The sequence below is a fragment of the Odocoileus virginianus genome, chromosome 21 (assembly GCF_023699985.2).
Source record: "Odocoileus virginianus isolate 20LAN1187 ecotype Illinois chromosome 21, Ovbor_1.2, whole genome shotgun sequence".
NCBI lineage: Eukaryota > Metazoa > Chordata > Mammalia > Artiodactyla > Cervidae > Odocoileus > Odocoileus virginianus.
Window position 1 is genome coordinate 449,180 of NC_069694.1, and position 16,912 is coordinate 466,091.

The window sequence follows — 16,912 nt, forward strand, 5'->3', positions numbered from 1 at the left end:
TTCTTTTACAGGTGGTTGACCAGTTTTCCCAGCACCACTTGTTAAAGAGGTTATCTTTTTTCCATTGTATATCCTTGCCTCCTTTGTCGAAGATAAGGTGACCATAGGTGCGTGGATTTATCTCTGGGCTTTCTATTCTGTTCCATTGATCTATATTTCTGTCTTTGTGCCAGTACCATACTGTCTTGATGACTGTGGCTTTGTAGTATAGTCTGAAGTCTGGCAGATTGATTCCTCCAGTTCCATTCTTCTTTCTCAGTATTACTTTGGCTATTCGAGGTTTTTTGTATTTCCATACAAATTGTGAAATTATTTGTTCTAGTTCTGTGAAAAATACCGTTGGTAGTTTGATAGGGATTGCATTGAATCTATAGATTGCTTTGGGTAGTATAGCCATTTTGACAATATTGATTCTTCCAATCCATGAACACGGTATATTTCTCCATCTGTTTGTGTCCTCTTTGATTTCTTTCATCAGTGTTTTATAGTTTTCTATGTATAGGCCTTTCGTTTCTTTAGGTAGATATACTCCTAAGTATTTTATTCTTTTTGTTGCAATGGTGAATGGTATTGTTTCCTTAATTTCTCTTTCTGTTTTCTCATTGTTAGTGTATAGGAATGCAAGAGATTTCTGTGTGTTAATTTTATATCCTGCAACTTTACTGTATTCATTGATTAGCTCTAGTAATTTTCTGGTAGAGTCTTTAGGGTTTTCTATGTAGAGGATCATGTCATCTGCAAACAGAGAGAGTTTCACTTCTTCTTTTCCTATCTGGAAGAATATAATCTCTTTGTGACCCCATGAACGACAGCCCGCCAGGCTCCTCTGTTCATGGAACTCTCCAGGCAAGAATACTGGAGTGGATTGCCAGTCCCTTCTCCGGGGGATCTTCCCGACCCAGAGGTCGAACCTAGGTCTTCCCACCTCAGGTCGAATCTTCACCGTCTGAGCCTGAGGGAAGCCCCATAGCTGTGTTTAAAGCCTTTGGCTCTGATGTTGGTGGGGTTTACAGCTTGACTTTAAAGTTTCCTAAAAGAGATTTTTTTTTCCTGTTGTAAGAAATACATAAATACTTCTGAGAAGTCCAAAGAAGGACTTAGCTGTCGTGTCTTTAAGCCTGCAGAGAGCCAGTCCCCTTGCCTCTGTGTCTGTCTCTCTGTGGGTAGGAGAGGCTGACGTGCTGCTCTGTGACCGAAAGGCAGGGTGCGGGTCGCTGTGTTCATCTCATGTTGCCTGTCCACAAACGTACTTTCAGGATGAGACAGGACTGATCTCTGATTAATTTAATTATTTCATGTTAGGGAATAGATATTCTCCTTCCCTGTAGGTAGTTTTCTGCTTGGTTAACCCCTTGATGTCTCATTTGGTTTCCAGGACAGGCACCTGAAATGGCAGGGCAGGCGCTGTGTGCACCTAGTGTGGATTTAGTCACGCAGTCACGTTTGACTCTTTCGTGACGTCATGGACTGTAGCCCACCAGACTCCTTTGTCCATGGCATTTTTCAGGCAAGAGTACTGGAGTGGGTTGCCATTTCCTTCTCCTGGGATCTTCCTGACCTGACCCAGGGATCGAACCCCGGTCTGCTGCATTGCGGGGGATTCTTCATCGCTGAGCCATAGACCACAGTGCAAAGTCCCTTCAGTCGAGTCTCTGTGCACTGTGGCCACCAGGCTCCTCTGTCCATGGGATTCTCCTGACAAGAATACTGGCATGGGTTGCCGTTTCCTTCTCCAGGGGATCTTCCCGACCCAGGGGTTGAACCCTGGTCTCTTATGTCTCCTGCTGTGGCAGGCAGGCTCTTACCGCTGGTGCCACCTGTGAAGACCATAGACCTGGACTTGGATTTAAATCCCGCTTTAGCACTTGGAGGCTGTGTGACTTTTGACCAGTCACTTAACTTCTCTGGGCCTCAGTCTTCTCACCTGTAACATTTAGAGAAACCTTCCTTTATCCCTCACAGCTTGGAATGCTTATAACATGCCTGTTCAGTCCCCAGGAGGCAATAACCAAGAGCCCACCCACCACAGTGCTAGGAAATACAGCAGGCATGTCCCCCCACCCCCAGGACACCCCAGGGATCTCCCTTGAGGGAAGGAGTCTCGTCTGGCTTGGTCTCCAGGCCTTGTACACGCAGAAGAGAGCCGGCTGGGTGGAGGCCCTGGTTTCCACGGTGACCACGGGCTTCCAGGCGGCTCCTTGTCTTGGAGGCAATGCTTGTTCTGATGGCAAACATCTCCATCTCCAGGGTGACAGCCACGGGGAGGCCCTGCCCTGCCATATGCAGCCGTCTGCTTTCCTCCCAGGCCACTGGGCCAGCACACGTGGAGAGGCTGACATGAAGATGCCGCCCCTAAGAGGGGCAGGTGGGAGGCGACTCAGGCGTTGGGGAGTCTGCTGAAGCTTTCTGGGCGGAGACGAGGCTCTATGACTCCTGCTGGAGCTGATTGTCCCTGACGCTTAGGCCTGGAGTCTGGGGGAGGAGGGGGAGGCAGGTCCTTTTGGCCAGGCTGCTCCCACAGGTACTATGGCTTTTCTTTGAGATTTGGGCTCCATAGTCAGGGGTTCCAGGCTCTGGAGGGGCTGTCACACCTGCCAGGCCTGAACCTCACTGTTCAGCGGCCGTGATCCGCTCTGAGGTCACATCCATAGCCACTGGGACAGCTGCTGGCTGAAGATGGCTAGATCCAGCCTGGTCCAGCCTCTGCCAGCGCCAGGATGCAGAAGGGCCTTTCTCCCTTGCTCTCATGAGCAGCCCTTCCGTGGCAATACTTTTTTTTCTTTTTCTGTGGCGATACTTTTTCTTTGATACTGATCAAGTTAGCAGCCCTGATGAGCAGACCTAATTACCTTATACTTGTGTAACTGAGAGCTTCTTAAAGTACAAGAAGCATCTGTTTTAAGGTGGTTTGCTCTCTTCACCTATAATGACAACTTTTTAAAAATTTATTTATTTTTAAGTGAAGGATAATTGCTTTACAGTATTGTGTTGGCTTCTGCCAAACATCAACATGAATCAACCATAGGTATACATATGTCCCCTCCCTCTTGAACATCCCTCCTACCTTCCTTCACGTCCTACCCCTCTAGGTTGTTACAGAGCCCCTGTTTGAGTTCCCTGAGTCGTAAAGTAGATCCCATGGGCCATCTACTTTACATACGGTAATATATGTTTCTATGTCACTCTCTCCAAACATCTCACCCTCTCCTTCCTAACCCTGTCCTACTGTGTCCATAAATCTGTTCTCTATGTCTGTGAATGACAACTTTTTTGATGGAGAGACAAGGTTCCCCAGTTCAAGTGGGATCTGCCCAAGACAGGGAAGCCAGCTTCACAAAATTTTTGTGAAAATGAGAGTGAATAAGTTAAGAACCTAGCAGAATGCTTGACACACTTAGGCGATGAACCATACCGGTTTGCCTGGTACTGCGAGCGGTTTCTTGGAAGGGGGGTTAGACTGATACTCAAACCTGCAAAGTCCCAGGAAAGCTGGGATGAACTGTCACTTTAGCAACACATGGTGGCTGCTGTGGTGGCCGTGGCTGTGGACTCTGTGCAGGGGTGGCTGTTATCCTGACATCAACAATTATTTGATTTTATAACCTACAGCTGCCTTAAACATCCATCCTATCCATATCTGTTTTTCATTTTTAATGCAGTCATACCCTCTTCCTTTTAAAGCATACATTTAAAGCATAATTACACCAAAAACTGTCACTTTGAAGAGAGAATGGTTTCTTCACAAAATCACAGTATTGTCTTCCATGGAACTCATGTCCTGAACTTCTTTCATCCTAATTCATTTATGTTCATCGTAACTCCACAAAAAAGGGCTTTAGGCTGCACAAACTTTTATTAGAAAAGAGAATATACAGAAGGGAAATTACTGCCCAGTGAGTACTCATTTCTCCCTTATAGCAACCCTTTGTAGCAGGTGTTATTATTCCTATTTTAGAGATATGGAAACAGAGGTTCAGAGAAATTAAGAAACTTATCCAAGGTCACATAGCTAATGAGATTGAAGCTGGGGTTCAAATCCAGATGTCTGCCTCTAAGCTGTCTCCCTTGCTCTAACCCCTGGCACATGCTATGTATTTTCAACGTACAGACAACGACAACTAAGGACTTGAACCTTCTTCCCAACTGGAGATTTCTCCATAAGGCTGGATTTGGAGCAATTTATTTATTTTCTCTAACTTTCAGTTTCCTCACTTAGGAAATGATTATTGTAATTCTGACATTGTGGTGTTAAGAACTAAAACTATTATCTAGAATGTGGATTTATGGTGGATAATAAGTGTTCTCTCCTATTATTACCCTCTGTGAGGATGCAGATCTTATGTACCAGTGGATTGACTTGTGTGGTCTTTTCTCAGCTCATTCCATGTGTTCAAGTCCCTCTCTGTACTCTTGTGAATAGTCAGAAAGAGTCATGCTGTTTTCTCTCATCATCTGCTAGCAAGGGGTGTCGTTTGTGCTGAGAGTCTCATTGCAAGAACATTCCAGATGATGTCTGTATTCTCAGTTAGCTGAAAACTCCAAATAATATCCCCATGAGTTCCTGGAATAGATGTCCCTGGGCCTAAGACAACTCCAGATAGTTAATGAAGGATTCTCACTATTTATTTCCTATATAGTTCTGTGGTCAGATACTCTCCCACTGTCCTATATGTTTGAATGATGAAGCACTTTATTTTAAAAATATTTTATTGTACTTTTTATTAACCACCCCCCTCCCCTTTATTTGGCCATGCCGTGTGGCCTGTGGGATCTTAGTTCCCTGAGCGGAGATGAGACCCATGCTCCCTGCGGTGTGAGTGCAGAGTCGTAACCACTGGGCACCAGGGAGGCCCTGGATGGTGCGACAGCACATGGGGGGTCGCTCAGTTGTGTCTGACTCTGCGTCCTGCCAGGCTCCTCTGTCGTGGGATTTCCCAGGCAAGAATATGGGTGTGGGTTGTTATTTCTTCCTCCAAGGGATCTTCCCAACCCAGGGATCAAACCTGCATCTCCTGCATTGCTGGTGGATTCTTTACCTGCTAAGCATCTAAAACACTTTAAATCTAACTTTTCCTGTAGTAAAAATCTCTCTTCTGTGAATTTATTTTGATAATTTTTCAAAGAAAATTCTTTTTAAAGCAGATTATTTTCCTATGAAGGACTCCAAGAAACTTGAGTCAATCATCTATGTCATTTCTCTGAATGATTTGTACAGGTCTGATGAGAAATAGTATCTTTAAAGACACTCCTTATTTCATCACTGCTTGGTGTTTCATTCACTGTAAACTAAACTACCTTTTTCTAGGAACAAGAGACTGTTTGTTTCTTACATGAAATAAAGTTCCATTTAAAATTCATATGTGTTGGGAGTCTACTGAGGGCTAGCTGCCATTCTAGGCAGGGGAGTCAGGATGCTCAAAGACGAAAATATGTGGTCTCGTCCTCCACACCCTCACAGCATGGTGAGAGTCATGGGTCCAACCTGAGCAGTAAGAGCAACTAGACATTTGGCGTGTTTTAGCAAACATATAAATTGACTGTCTATGAACCAGATGGCATTTATTGAGCTTATTGCAAGAGCTTGTTATTTTATAGATAGATTACCATTCAAGCTTATAGTCTTTATGTTTATTTCTCATATAATAGATAGTTTCTAATCTTAGATTTCTGGCTACATTACTGAAGGTAATGGCTTTCATACCTGGCTCATAAACTAGTTTTGTAGATATTTGGCATAGGAGTTGCCTTTTTTGCTAAACACACAGATGGCGTTACCATTTGTTGATTGAAATTACATTTTAAGATAATATGCATTTAGATCACTAGGTTTGGGCATATTTGCTTAAAAGCGTAGCTTATCATTTTAGAGATGAGTCTTATGTGTTGGCAAATTGGCTCAGAAAGCAAAAGGAACAGCAAAAGATGAACATTACTATACAGTTGCTTATTCATTTTTTTCCTGTTTCCCATATGTCACTTTTGATCTTCTCCTGGAAGAGATTTACTATTTATAATGCCATATGGAGATTACCAAGCATTTATACTTTCAAAATTACATTTTCCATGGTATACAGGAGTCAAAACTTGCTAAGAAGAAAGAAATCCTCCCTTTATATTGTCATTCTTTTTTTTACTTTGTTTGATCAAAGCCATAGGTGTTTTCACCTTCACATCTATTGCCCATAACCTTTCCTTCTGTCTCCAGGATGTAAGGAGAGAGATCTTTGGGAATGTCCATCCAGCAAACAGTGTTTGAAGCACACAGTCATCTGTGATGGGTTTCCAGACTGCCCTGATAACATGGATGAAAAAAACTGCTGTAAGTCCTTATTGGGCATTTGTCAATGTGATATTTTATTTTAAACATTAATTACCCCTCACTTTGTATAAGTGAGAAGTTTGGAAATACATGTCAAAGCTTTTTGTATTTTCATACTTTTTGACTAAAACTTCACTTGGAAAAACATATGCCAAATACAGTCAAACGTGTAAAATATATGCATGATGATATTGATCTAGAAGCATCCTTCAGGAGAACCAATAAGAAAAGATGGTGTGTCTTCCAGGCCACTTCTCTTCCAGGCTAGGACACGAAGCCTTAGATGGCAGGGTTTGGTCAGGAACCACCTTGTAAAGTACAACCTACAAAACCACAAGCTGAGACCTGATTTTAGATGCCATGTTTGCTCCTGGGCTAATAACTGTACTCAGGAAAATACAATTGTAGTGAAAAAATGCCATGTCTTATTTAAACGACTTAGGATTCTTTCCCTGGACAGGGGCTGGTGTGGAAACCTAAATAGAAATCAGACTCCCTTAAGAAAGAAGAAAGAAAAGTAATAGATGTTAGATAGGCAATTAAGGAGTTTGGCTATAGTTTTTAAAAGCCCAAGAGAAGATTAGTGTGTGACTCTGAGAGTCACTTAATACTAGAGATTAAAAAATAAATAAAACTAGCCATAAATGTGGACAGAGCAGGTCTCATCCTAGAGTGACTTCAGTCTGCTCATGCCCAGGGCTCAGCTCGAGCCCCTTCAGATTTTAGCTCTGTGCTCTCATCTTGGGATTTCTGCTGCTCTGCGCACCACTTTTTCAATCCTGTGGTTAGAACTAGAGAATTTAGCCCCTTGGAGGTAGTAGCGCTGTTTGATGCTCGCCGTTTGTGTGGATGGACATCTCAGAGATGAGACCGCAGCTCTGCTCCCCTGTGCTGACTCTTACTGGAAGGCCTCAGCAACCACATCTTTCCCTCCTTTGATGCGCCTGTTGGCAAACCGTGAGGTGCCTGTTAGTGAAAATCCTATCCATTCCTACAATGTTTATCTCCTCCTTTCTTGTTCCCCTGCCAGCATCTTGCCAAGCTGATGAGCTAGAATGTGCCAACCACGAGTGTGTGTCCCGTGACCGGTGGTGTGACGGCGAAGCCGACTGCGTAGACAGTTCCGATGAGTGGGACTGCGGTGAGCTGCTTGTTTCTGCCATCTGCTCTGACGCCTGGCAGCCATTTAAGTTAAATGAACCCTAACTGGTTTTATGGATCTTACCAACCAAGTTCATCTATTCTGCTTTACTACTGTAAAAGCAGTCAGCGGTGATTTGTACATGCTATGTCCAACTCAAAGAACACTTCCCCCCAGGTTACTTCTCTATTGTCTGTCTTACATATGAAAATATTTGGGTTCAAATTTATATGATCATATAACTTTCCATATGAATATAGTTTTAAACTCTATCATCCCCCAACTTTAACATTTATCAATAGTTGGTCATTCTTATATCACTGACACTACCTGGAATAAGTTATAAAGGAGGCCTTTCTCTCGGCCCCATATTCTTTCTCCAAATCCAGATGAGATTTCTATCCATCTACTCCCTTCCGTGCCCGGGATTTAAAGGCATCTCCCACTGGTGTCCCAATGTTGCAGTTTATAATCTTGAGTTTGGTTCATTCTGTCATCCTACACTTATGCCTCTTTGCATTCCCTTGGCCCTTACTTTGGCATCATCTGGCCAAATCATAATTACAAAATGTATTGTCATTAACTGTGCAATGTTTATACAAATGATCTGTGGTGTATGAAGCACAGAGTATTTTCTTTTATAAAAGAAGAATTATCCCATATTCCACATCAATCCAAAATTAATATCACTCACACATTTACATTCTCAAAGACCTTCTTAAAAGGAAACAATTTGAATGAAGTTGCAACTAGCTCCTTCTAATTATGCAAATCATTGGATAAACTCACAGGAAGGGGACTGCCTCCGGCCATCTTCTAACTCATAATGAAACGTTGAGAATTGCCTGACATTTCCCTAAGAGTCGCTGGTTCTTGAGGGCAGAGAACACGTCTGACTCATTTCCTAGTCCTTTGCCACACGGCGATCACTGTGGTTTGCAGAGCAGAAGAATTCACCAAATAGTTTTTAGCTAAAAGAAATAAAGATGAATGTCTGCAAGTGAAATAAAGGCATGCTGTCATGTGGTTTCGTGAGAAGAGATGTTTTAAATTAGAGTTCCCCTGCTTTTTTCCCCGCTCAGTGACCCTCTCTGCAAACGCGAACTCCTCCTCCTTCCTGATGGCTCACAGATCTGCCGTGGAACACCACGTGTGTGCAGATGGCTGGCAGGAGGCCCTGAGTCAGCTGGCCTGCAAGCAGATGGGTTTGGGGTAAGGTCAGTAGTTTGTAGCCCTGACGAATTTCTCAGAGGGCTTTGTGGAACTTGGCAGTAATATCTTCCTTATGAATTCAGGGTGAGTTAGTGCTCTCACACCCAGAAAGCACAGGAAACGGATCAGGTGAGAGGACTGTTTTTATTACAGGCACCTGCTCTGAAGAGTGTGGGGTGAAAACCTACTTTAATAAAGCCTCTAAAAGTAAATGAAGTCATTGCATTTTAAGGACTTCTGAAATGAAATTGCTTTTGCTATTTATAAAAGAATTAAGATGGTTTCTTCCAAGGAATCTGATGGGGAAATCTTGCAGTTTTCCCCCTAAGAGGTTATTGAGAATGCCTTTTTATGCAACACACATTTTTCAATAAGTTGAGAAATAGAACTTGAAGTCGCTGGTATTTCAGTTTACCCTAGTGTATTGCAGAAAATATAAATCAGGAAAGAGATCACCATTTTTGCTTCTTAGAATGAAAAGACAGTCACTCTCGCTTTGATACACACACACTGAAATCAATACTTTGAAAGTTGGATTCTTGGTATGTAAGTCTTTCTTTTCCAGTTCTATTGGGATTGGAAAACAATAATTGAAAGGTCTTAGAATATATGTGTGAGTGTGTGTGTGTGTTTATACAATTAAACATATAAACACACATTTTTTTTCTTTTACTGATGATGTATGTGAGGTTTGGGGAAATGATAGAAATAAAAAGATAAAGGAGTTATAAAATTCTAGAGTAAAAGACCAAGTTAGTTTCATTTCCCTGTATTCCACTGAGCAAACTTGAAATATTTTACAATAATGAGCCATCCAATTATGGGGTAGCAACCTGCAGCACATTCTTGTTACCCCAGTTTGAAGAATTATGTAAATACCAGCATCTTCAGCCCATTTTTCCTATGTGAAGTCCCACATCTTTGGGAAATTGAGTAACTGTTGTAATAAGAGGGCTTTAAACTTTGCCAGAGTGGAAAAATTGTATTTGTCAAGATCCATTAAAATGTATTTCATTTTCACAACTTCCTCATTGTGTCTAAATGAGAGGAGTTGTGATTGTAATCAGAGATAGATTAAATGCGTTTTGGAAGAGCTTTACTTTCCTCTCGCCAGACACAAGGTAATTTCTTAATATGGAAACCTGATTACATAATGACACAACTCCACTGAGAGTTCGAAGGGAAAGTTGGAACTACAAAGATTTTATAACCAGAAATTCTTTTGACAAGCCATTATGTTTTCTTGTAAACAGAAGGAATCAGGTTTAAAATATTCTGGTTTATATTTCTCCTAATTTGGGGGATATTGAATTTAAATTTTTTACTGTGGTAAAACACATGTCATAAAACTCACCATTTTAGCCACTTTAAAGTGTACAATTCAGTGGCATTTAGTATATTTACAGTGTTGTGGAAACCTCATCATTATCTTAATCCTTTCACTAAGCATAATGTTTTCATGCATCCATGTGTCAGTGCTTGCTTTCTGTTCATGGTGGAATAATATTCCATTGTGTGGATACACCACATTTTGAAACTTGCTCTACCTAGTTTTATTTTTGGTTGTGCTGAGTCTTCGTTGCTGCATGGACTTTCTCTGGTTGTGGAAGGTGGGGGCTACTCCTCAGCTGCTGTGCGCAGGCTTCTCGTTGTAGCGCTTCTCTCGTTGCAGAGTCTGGGCTCCCGAGCGCTCGGGCGTCAGTGGTTGCAGCATGTGGGCCCACTGTCTGCAGCTCCGAGGCCCGGGGCACAGGCTCGGTAGCTGTGATGCATGGGCTTATGTGCTCCACAGCACGTGGGATCATCCTGGACCAGGGATAGAACCAGTGTCTCTTGCATTGACAGGCAGATTCTTTACCACTGAGCCACCAGTGAAGCCCCTTATTTTAAATCTCTTGATCCATTGATGAAGTATTCACTTTAGTGGTTCCTGCTTTTGGCTATTGTGTATATATAGGAGTTTTAAAAATCTCTTTACTCCATTGTTTCATTTCTTTAACATACTGGGAAAATTTTTGCAATATCTTGGATATTTAAAACCTAGATAGACATTTGGAGTTTTTAAAAGATAACTGTATATCATAGGAGGGCTAGGAAAATTTGAGAGAGAGCAGTATGGTTGAAAAAATATAATTGTTATTTGCCTGAGTTAATGGGTAAGAAGTGATTCATCTTCCAAGAAAGTGAGTACAAAAGGTAATATTAGGTTTCTTTTTTAATATACTTTTGGATTGCCTTTGAATTTACTCTTCAGTTTATATGGGTGGCTCATGAATTGACAGATACCTGGAAAGTCAGGCTGGGGCAGGAATAAAGATCATTGGCAAGACAAGGCCAAATCCTTACCATGGGACTAGGATGCTTAGGGAGCTGCGGTCACCTCCATGCTCGGAGACCAGTGGCTGTGCTGCAGACTCACAGTTCTGCCGCTGGTATTTCAAATTAACACTTAAGTAATCCTGCATCTTTCAGCCATTCCCTCCAGATTCAAAGTCCCTGCTACTAAGGTCTCTTTGGCTGTGACTAGTCACTGACCTGCACTCCAGCTGTCAGAGGGAGGAGAGAGGAAAGAGCTGTCCTCCTTTAGCTTCTGGGGTGGAGTATCCACTCCACGGACCTGCTTTGGTACTGCTGAACAGACTCTGTGTCCAAAATTTGAAGTGTAAAAAACAATCCCAATTAATTCTATTCCGTATCTTTCTCCTATTGTTTTTTGAGCATCTGCTTATGGACCTTGCACAGGAGTAGGCATTGTGTGGAGGATGCAAAGGTGAATAACATTATCAAAGAGCTTATAACATAATGGGGAAGACATATCAGTAATCAATCAGTTTTTAAAAGGAAAATCTTTTTGTCATCTGAGAAAGCTTCACTTATAGCTTGGCATTCCTATTAAAATTGTATAAGAAAAATATTCAACTCTAATATTACCTTGATAATATAATATAGATTCATTAAATCATTCACTCATTCAGTAAACATTTGTAGAGAAAAGCACTGTGCTATAGTATCCAAAACAAACATACCTTAAATCCAAATAGGTCATTCATCTACTTGGAGCTAGTTTGTTAAAAACGCAGATCTACACCAGCGACATGTTTTGCAGGGATTCTACTGAAATGCTTTCATGATAGAAGCAGTTGATTAAAAACACCTGCACGTAGAGTTTTTTCAGACCAAGATTATGCTTTCCATGTCTAACAGCAGAAATGCTGGACTCTCAACTAAGTGCTTGTTCAACTGAGAGGACTCAGAATTCTCTTCTGAAGCTGGAAGACGTTTTACCTCCATCTGTAGGTTCCTCTGGAGTTCACCCCAGCTGGAAGTACCATGGCTCTTTGACTGGATAAGGGTATAAATCAAGCCCCAAAATTCTCATGACAGTGTATTGACTTTGCTACCTGCGTATCCAGTATCAAAAACATATGGACATTTATTTAATCAGCAATACAAATCAGAATTTAGACTGCCTCCTAATGCTTGCCAAATGTTCAGTTGAGACATCTGGTATTTGGGGAAGTTGGTCTAAGGAAATGTGATTCTTTGGGTCTTTTGGCCTCATCAGCTTATCTTTATAAAAGTTAGATCATCTGGAAATAGGCTATACTATTTTGGCAAAAATTCCTTTATAGAGTTAGTTGCAATTTGATTCTATGCCCTAATCCTTTAGAGTTGGTCAATAGAAGACATCCTTCCAAAGAATGTTTCTGTGTCTTAGGCAAAACCGCAAAGACAGCATCTATTGTATTACCTAATAGCCCCTGATATAAGATTTACATCATAATTTTTCCTAACATGTATTCCCAGGACAAAGTTTCTAACTTCAGAATTCATTTGTCATGTATGAACTATTTAATCCAGGATGGTTTCCTTATTGATTGACTTCCATGAACCTCAAAGACAGATCCAGTCATCTGTAGTAATAAATCTAGCCCAGGATGCTGGTCCTGTACATGTAAACTATGGAATGGAAGCTCAAAGCCTTGTAGTTTTTATTTTTTAATTAAGATATAATTTAGATACCATAAAATTCACAGTTTAAGTGTACAGTTCTGTTGTTTTTAGTATATTCACAAGGTTATTGTAACCATCATCACCAATTACAGAGTATTTTCATCAAAATAGAAATCCCATTTTCAGTAGCAGTCATTCCCCATTTCTTCTTCTCCTCAGCCCTTGAAAAATACTGATGTACTTTCTGTCTCTATGGACTTGCCTATTGTATACATTTCACATATAAAATCATGCAATACATGCTTTTTTGTCTAGCTTCTTCAAAACAGCATAATGCTCTTTAGATTCATCCTTGTTGTATGTTGTATCAGTTCGTCAATCCTGTTTATGGCTGAATAGTAGTCTATTGAGTAGATAGAACCACCTTTTGATTATCCACTCATCAGTTGATGGTCAGTTTGGTTTCCACTTTTTGGCTCTTATGAATCATGTTACCATGAACATTTATGTATAAGTTTTTGTGTGAACATATGTTTTCAATTCCCTTGGGTATATATCTTAAGACTAGAATTTTTGGGTCAAGTGGTAACACTATGTATAATTTTTGAATAACTACAGAACTGTTTTCCAAAGGGGCCACACCATCTTATACTCCACCAACAATGCATATGAGTTCAAATTTCTCCATCTCCTCACCAACACTTGTTCATATTTTTATTGTGAGTATTCAGTGTATTCAAAAATGACATTGTTCATTTTTTGATCTGCGTGGCCAAGAGAGGAAATGTATAGAGAGAAGATAAGAAGACCAAGAGCTGAGCCCTCACATTAAGGGATCAGAGAAGAGAAGTAGCAAGCTAAGTGAGATGGAAAAGAATTACTGGTGGCGTAGGTGTGTGTTGTATCCTGAAAACTGAGTGAGGAAAGTCATAAAGGAAGATGTGATGGTCAGTCTATCAAATGCTGTTCAGAAGTAAAATAAGGATGAAAATGACTATTAGGCAGCAACATGCATGTCATTGACATGAGCAGTTTCAATAGAGCAAGGGACCAAAAGCCTGAGAGATAGTATGATAAGAAAAGAGAAACAAAAGACAGTAAGCAAAATTTGAGCAATTTTGCCAAAACGAGAAGCAAAGAAACATGGGCAGTGCCTGGTGAGGGAAATAGCATTAGTTCTTTGGTGCCTCCATTTCCCTGAAAGATCTCACTATTCCATGACTGAATTTCTATTAAAGGCCTACCTGCTATAGTACAAACATCATGTTCAATTGCTATAGACTGAATGTTTATGTCCACTCTAAATTCATAAGTGAAATCCTAACCCTAATGTGATGGTGATAAAAGGTGGGGCTTTGGGAGGTGATTAGTACATGAGGGTGAAGGCTTCAAGCATGCAATTAGTGCCCTTATATAAGAGATCACAGAGAGTTCCCTCCAGCCTTCCATCATGTGACGACACAACAAGATGACCATCTATGATTGAGGAAATGGGCCTTCAGTTCAGTTCAGTTGCTCAGTGGTGTCTGACTCTTTGCAACCCCATGGACTTCAGCATGCCAAGCTTCCCTGTCCTTCACTATCTTCCAGAGCTTGCTCAAACTCATGTCCATCGAGTCGGTGATGCCATCCAACCACCACGTCCTTTGTTGTCCCCTTCCCCTCCTGCCCTCAATCTTTTAAGCATCAGGGTCTTTTCAAATGAGTCAGTTCTTCACATCAGGTGGCCAAAGTATTGGAGTTTCAGCTTTAGCGTCAGTCCTTCCAATGAATATTCAGGACTGATTTCCTTTAGGATGGACTCGTTGGATCTCCTTGAAGTCCAAGGGACTCTTGAGAGACAGAAATAAATTATTTTCTGTCGAAAGTCCTCTTTCTTTCCTTTTTTTTTAAACCAAATAAGTTTATTTTCCTCAACTGGTAGGCCTGCTATAAGCTAGATATTCTCTCTTTTTCTTCAAATTCATATCCTTTTATATTCTCCTTCTCTTTCCAGACTGGCTGTCTTTTATCTGTGCTTTATAGGCACATTCCTTCCTGCTGCTGCTTCTGGGCCCACAGGTGATTGTTTTTACATTTCCTATCCAAATTCTTCAGGGCCGTTCTCAAGCCTCATGGCTTCTATGAAGCCTTTCTCATTTCCTTGACTTCTTTTGTCCCTAAATGTCCTGTGGTCACTTAAAAATCATTACAACATGATGGCTCTCAATTCCACAATAATGTATATCATTCGCATGTATTTTTTGATTCATTTATTTCCCAGAATAGGTTACACAGAATAATAATGACCAACTTTACTTATATGCCAGGCTGTTCTGAGTACTTGATATGTATAATCTCAATTTATCTACATTATTATAAGAGAAGTAGTATTGTTATTTTTACTGTACATAATGAAGAAACTGATGGTTAGAAAAGTCAAGGAACTTGCTAGGTTGCAGAAAAATACAGAGCTAGGATGTAAATCCAACTAAGGGCAAAAGACCTCTTCGATATGAGGAGTAGATCTGATGAGGCACCCAGTTCTTCAGTAAACATGCCATGATTGACGTGGTCACCCAACTTCTCAAACATAAACCTCATTTAATATTGGTTTGTATGGGAGTTATGTGGCAAGTCTTAATTACCTAGTGATCTTATCATGAAACAGCATGTATAAGGATATGAATTTCAAGAAAGAGAGATGAGCTAGTTTATAGCAGCCCTACCAGTTGAGGAAAATATTCCAAATGTATTTGGTTTAAAAAAAAAAAGGGAAAGGTCACCTAGTGATCTTATCATTGTAGGATTTTTAAGTAAATAGCAGTGAGGAGGTGGTAATAGTGGAAATTGATCATGCAGGACCATGATCCAAATATTTTTCACATTTTGAAAAGTCACATAATAATAAGTGCATGCTTGGTTTATTCTAAGTAGCAATCAGGTGAAGCAAATCCACAAAATGCTGTTTTCTTTCATATGTAGCTTCATAACTTCTCTGGCAGATATGTGGTTTGGGCATGGGGAAAATTTTTCTTAACAGATTCCCAAGAAGTTGCTAGTTATATGACTGACTGGCTGAAAAGAAAATCATAAGGGTGTATGGGTAAATTTCTTACCCATGTGTAAGAACTGGGTAAAAATCTTTACCCAATGTGTAAGGGTAAAATTCTCTGAAATATGCTGTACTGGGGTGAACAAGAAGAATTTTCCTGAAAAAATTGCTGCATCCTAAAGGAAGAGGAAATATTTTTTTTAAGTTCTTCCATGAGATGATGCTGTTAAAGTGCTGCACTCAATATGCCATCAAATTTGGGAAACTCAGCAGTGCTCTCAGGAATGGATACGGTCAGTTTTCATTCCAAACCCAAAGAAGGGCAATGCCAAGCAATGTTCAAGCAGCTGCACAATTGTGCTGATTTCACATGCTAGCAAAGTAATGCTCAAAATCCTTCAAGCTATGCTTTAGTAGTACATGAACCAAGAACTTCCAGGGATACAAGCTGGATTTGGAAAAGGCAGAGGAACCAGAGATCAAATTGCAAACATCTGTTGGACCGTCGAACAAGCAAAGGAATTCCAGAAAAAAAACATCCACCTGTGCTGCACTGGCTACCCCAAAGCCTCTGGCTGTGGTCACAACAAACTGTGGAAGGGTCTTAAGGAGATCGGAACACCAGGCCACCCGACCTGCCTCCTGAGGAACCTGTATGCAGGTCAAGAAGCAGCAGTTAGAACTGGACATGGAGCAATGGACTGGTTCAAAATTAGAAAAGGCATACATCAAGGCTGTATATTGTCACCCTGCTTATTTAATATGCAGAATACATTTTGTGAAATGACAGGCTGGTTGAAACACAAGCTGGAGTCAAGATTGCCAGGAGAAATACCTGTAACCTCAGATATGCAGATGACATCACCCTTCTGGCAGAAAGTGAAGAGGAACTAAAGAACCTCTTGATGAAGGTAAAGGAGGAGAGTGAAAAAGCTGGCTTAACACTCAACATTAAAAAAGGAAAATCATGGCATCTGGTCCCATCACTTCATGGCAAATAGATGGGGAAATGATGGAAACAGTGACAGACTTTATTTTCCTGGGCTCCAAAATTGCTGCAGATGGTGACTGCAGTCATGAAATTAAAAGACACTTGTTCCTTGGAAGAAAAGCTATGACCAACCTAGACAACATATTAAAAAGCAGAGACATCATTTTGCAAACAAAGGTCCATATAGTCAAAGTTATTGTTTTTCCATTAATCATGTACAATGTGAAAGATGGACCACGAAGAAAACTGGGTGCTGAAGAA

General features: G+C 40.8%; 1 protein-coding gene across 1 annotated transcript in view; it reads left to right on the top strand.

Moving 5' to 3' along the window:
* CORIN (corin, serine peptidase) overlaps window positions 1-16,912 on the top strand; it is a 268,706-nt gene that overhangs the window by 211,834 nt on the left and 39,960 nt on the right. The window contains exons 14-16 of the mRNA XM_070451933.1: window positions 6,206-6,319; window positions 7,350-7,460; window positions 8,543-8,672. Coding sequence (XP_070308034.1) covers window positions 6,206-6,319; window positions 7,350-7,460; window positions 8,543-8,672 — 355 coding nt within the window. The remainder of the gene's footprint in view (window positions 1-6,205; window positions 6,320-7,349; window positions 7,461-8,542; window positions 8,673-16,912) is intronic.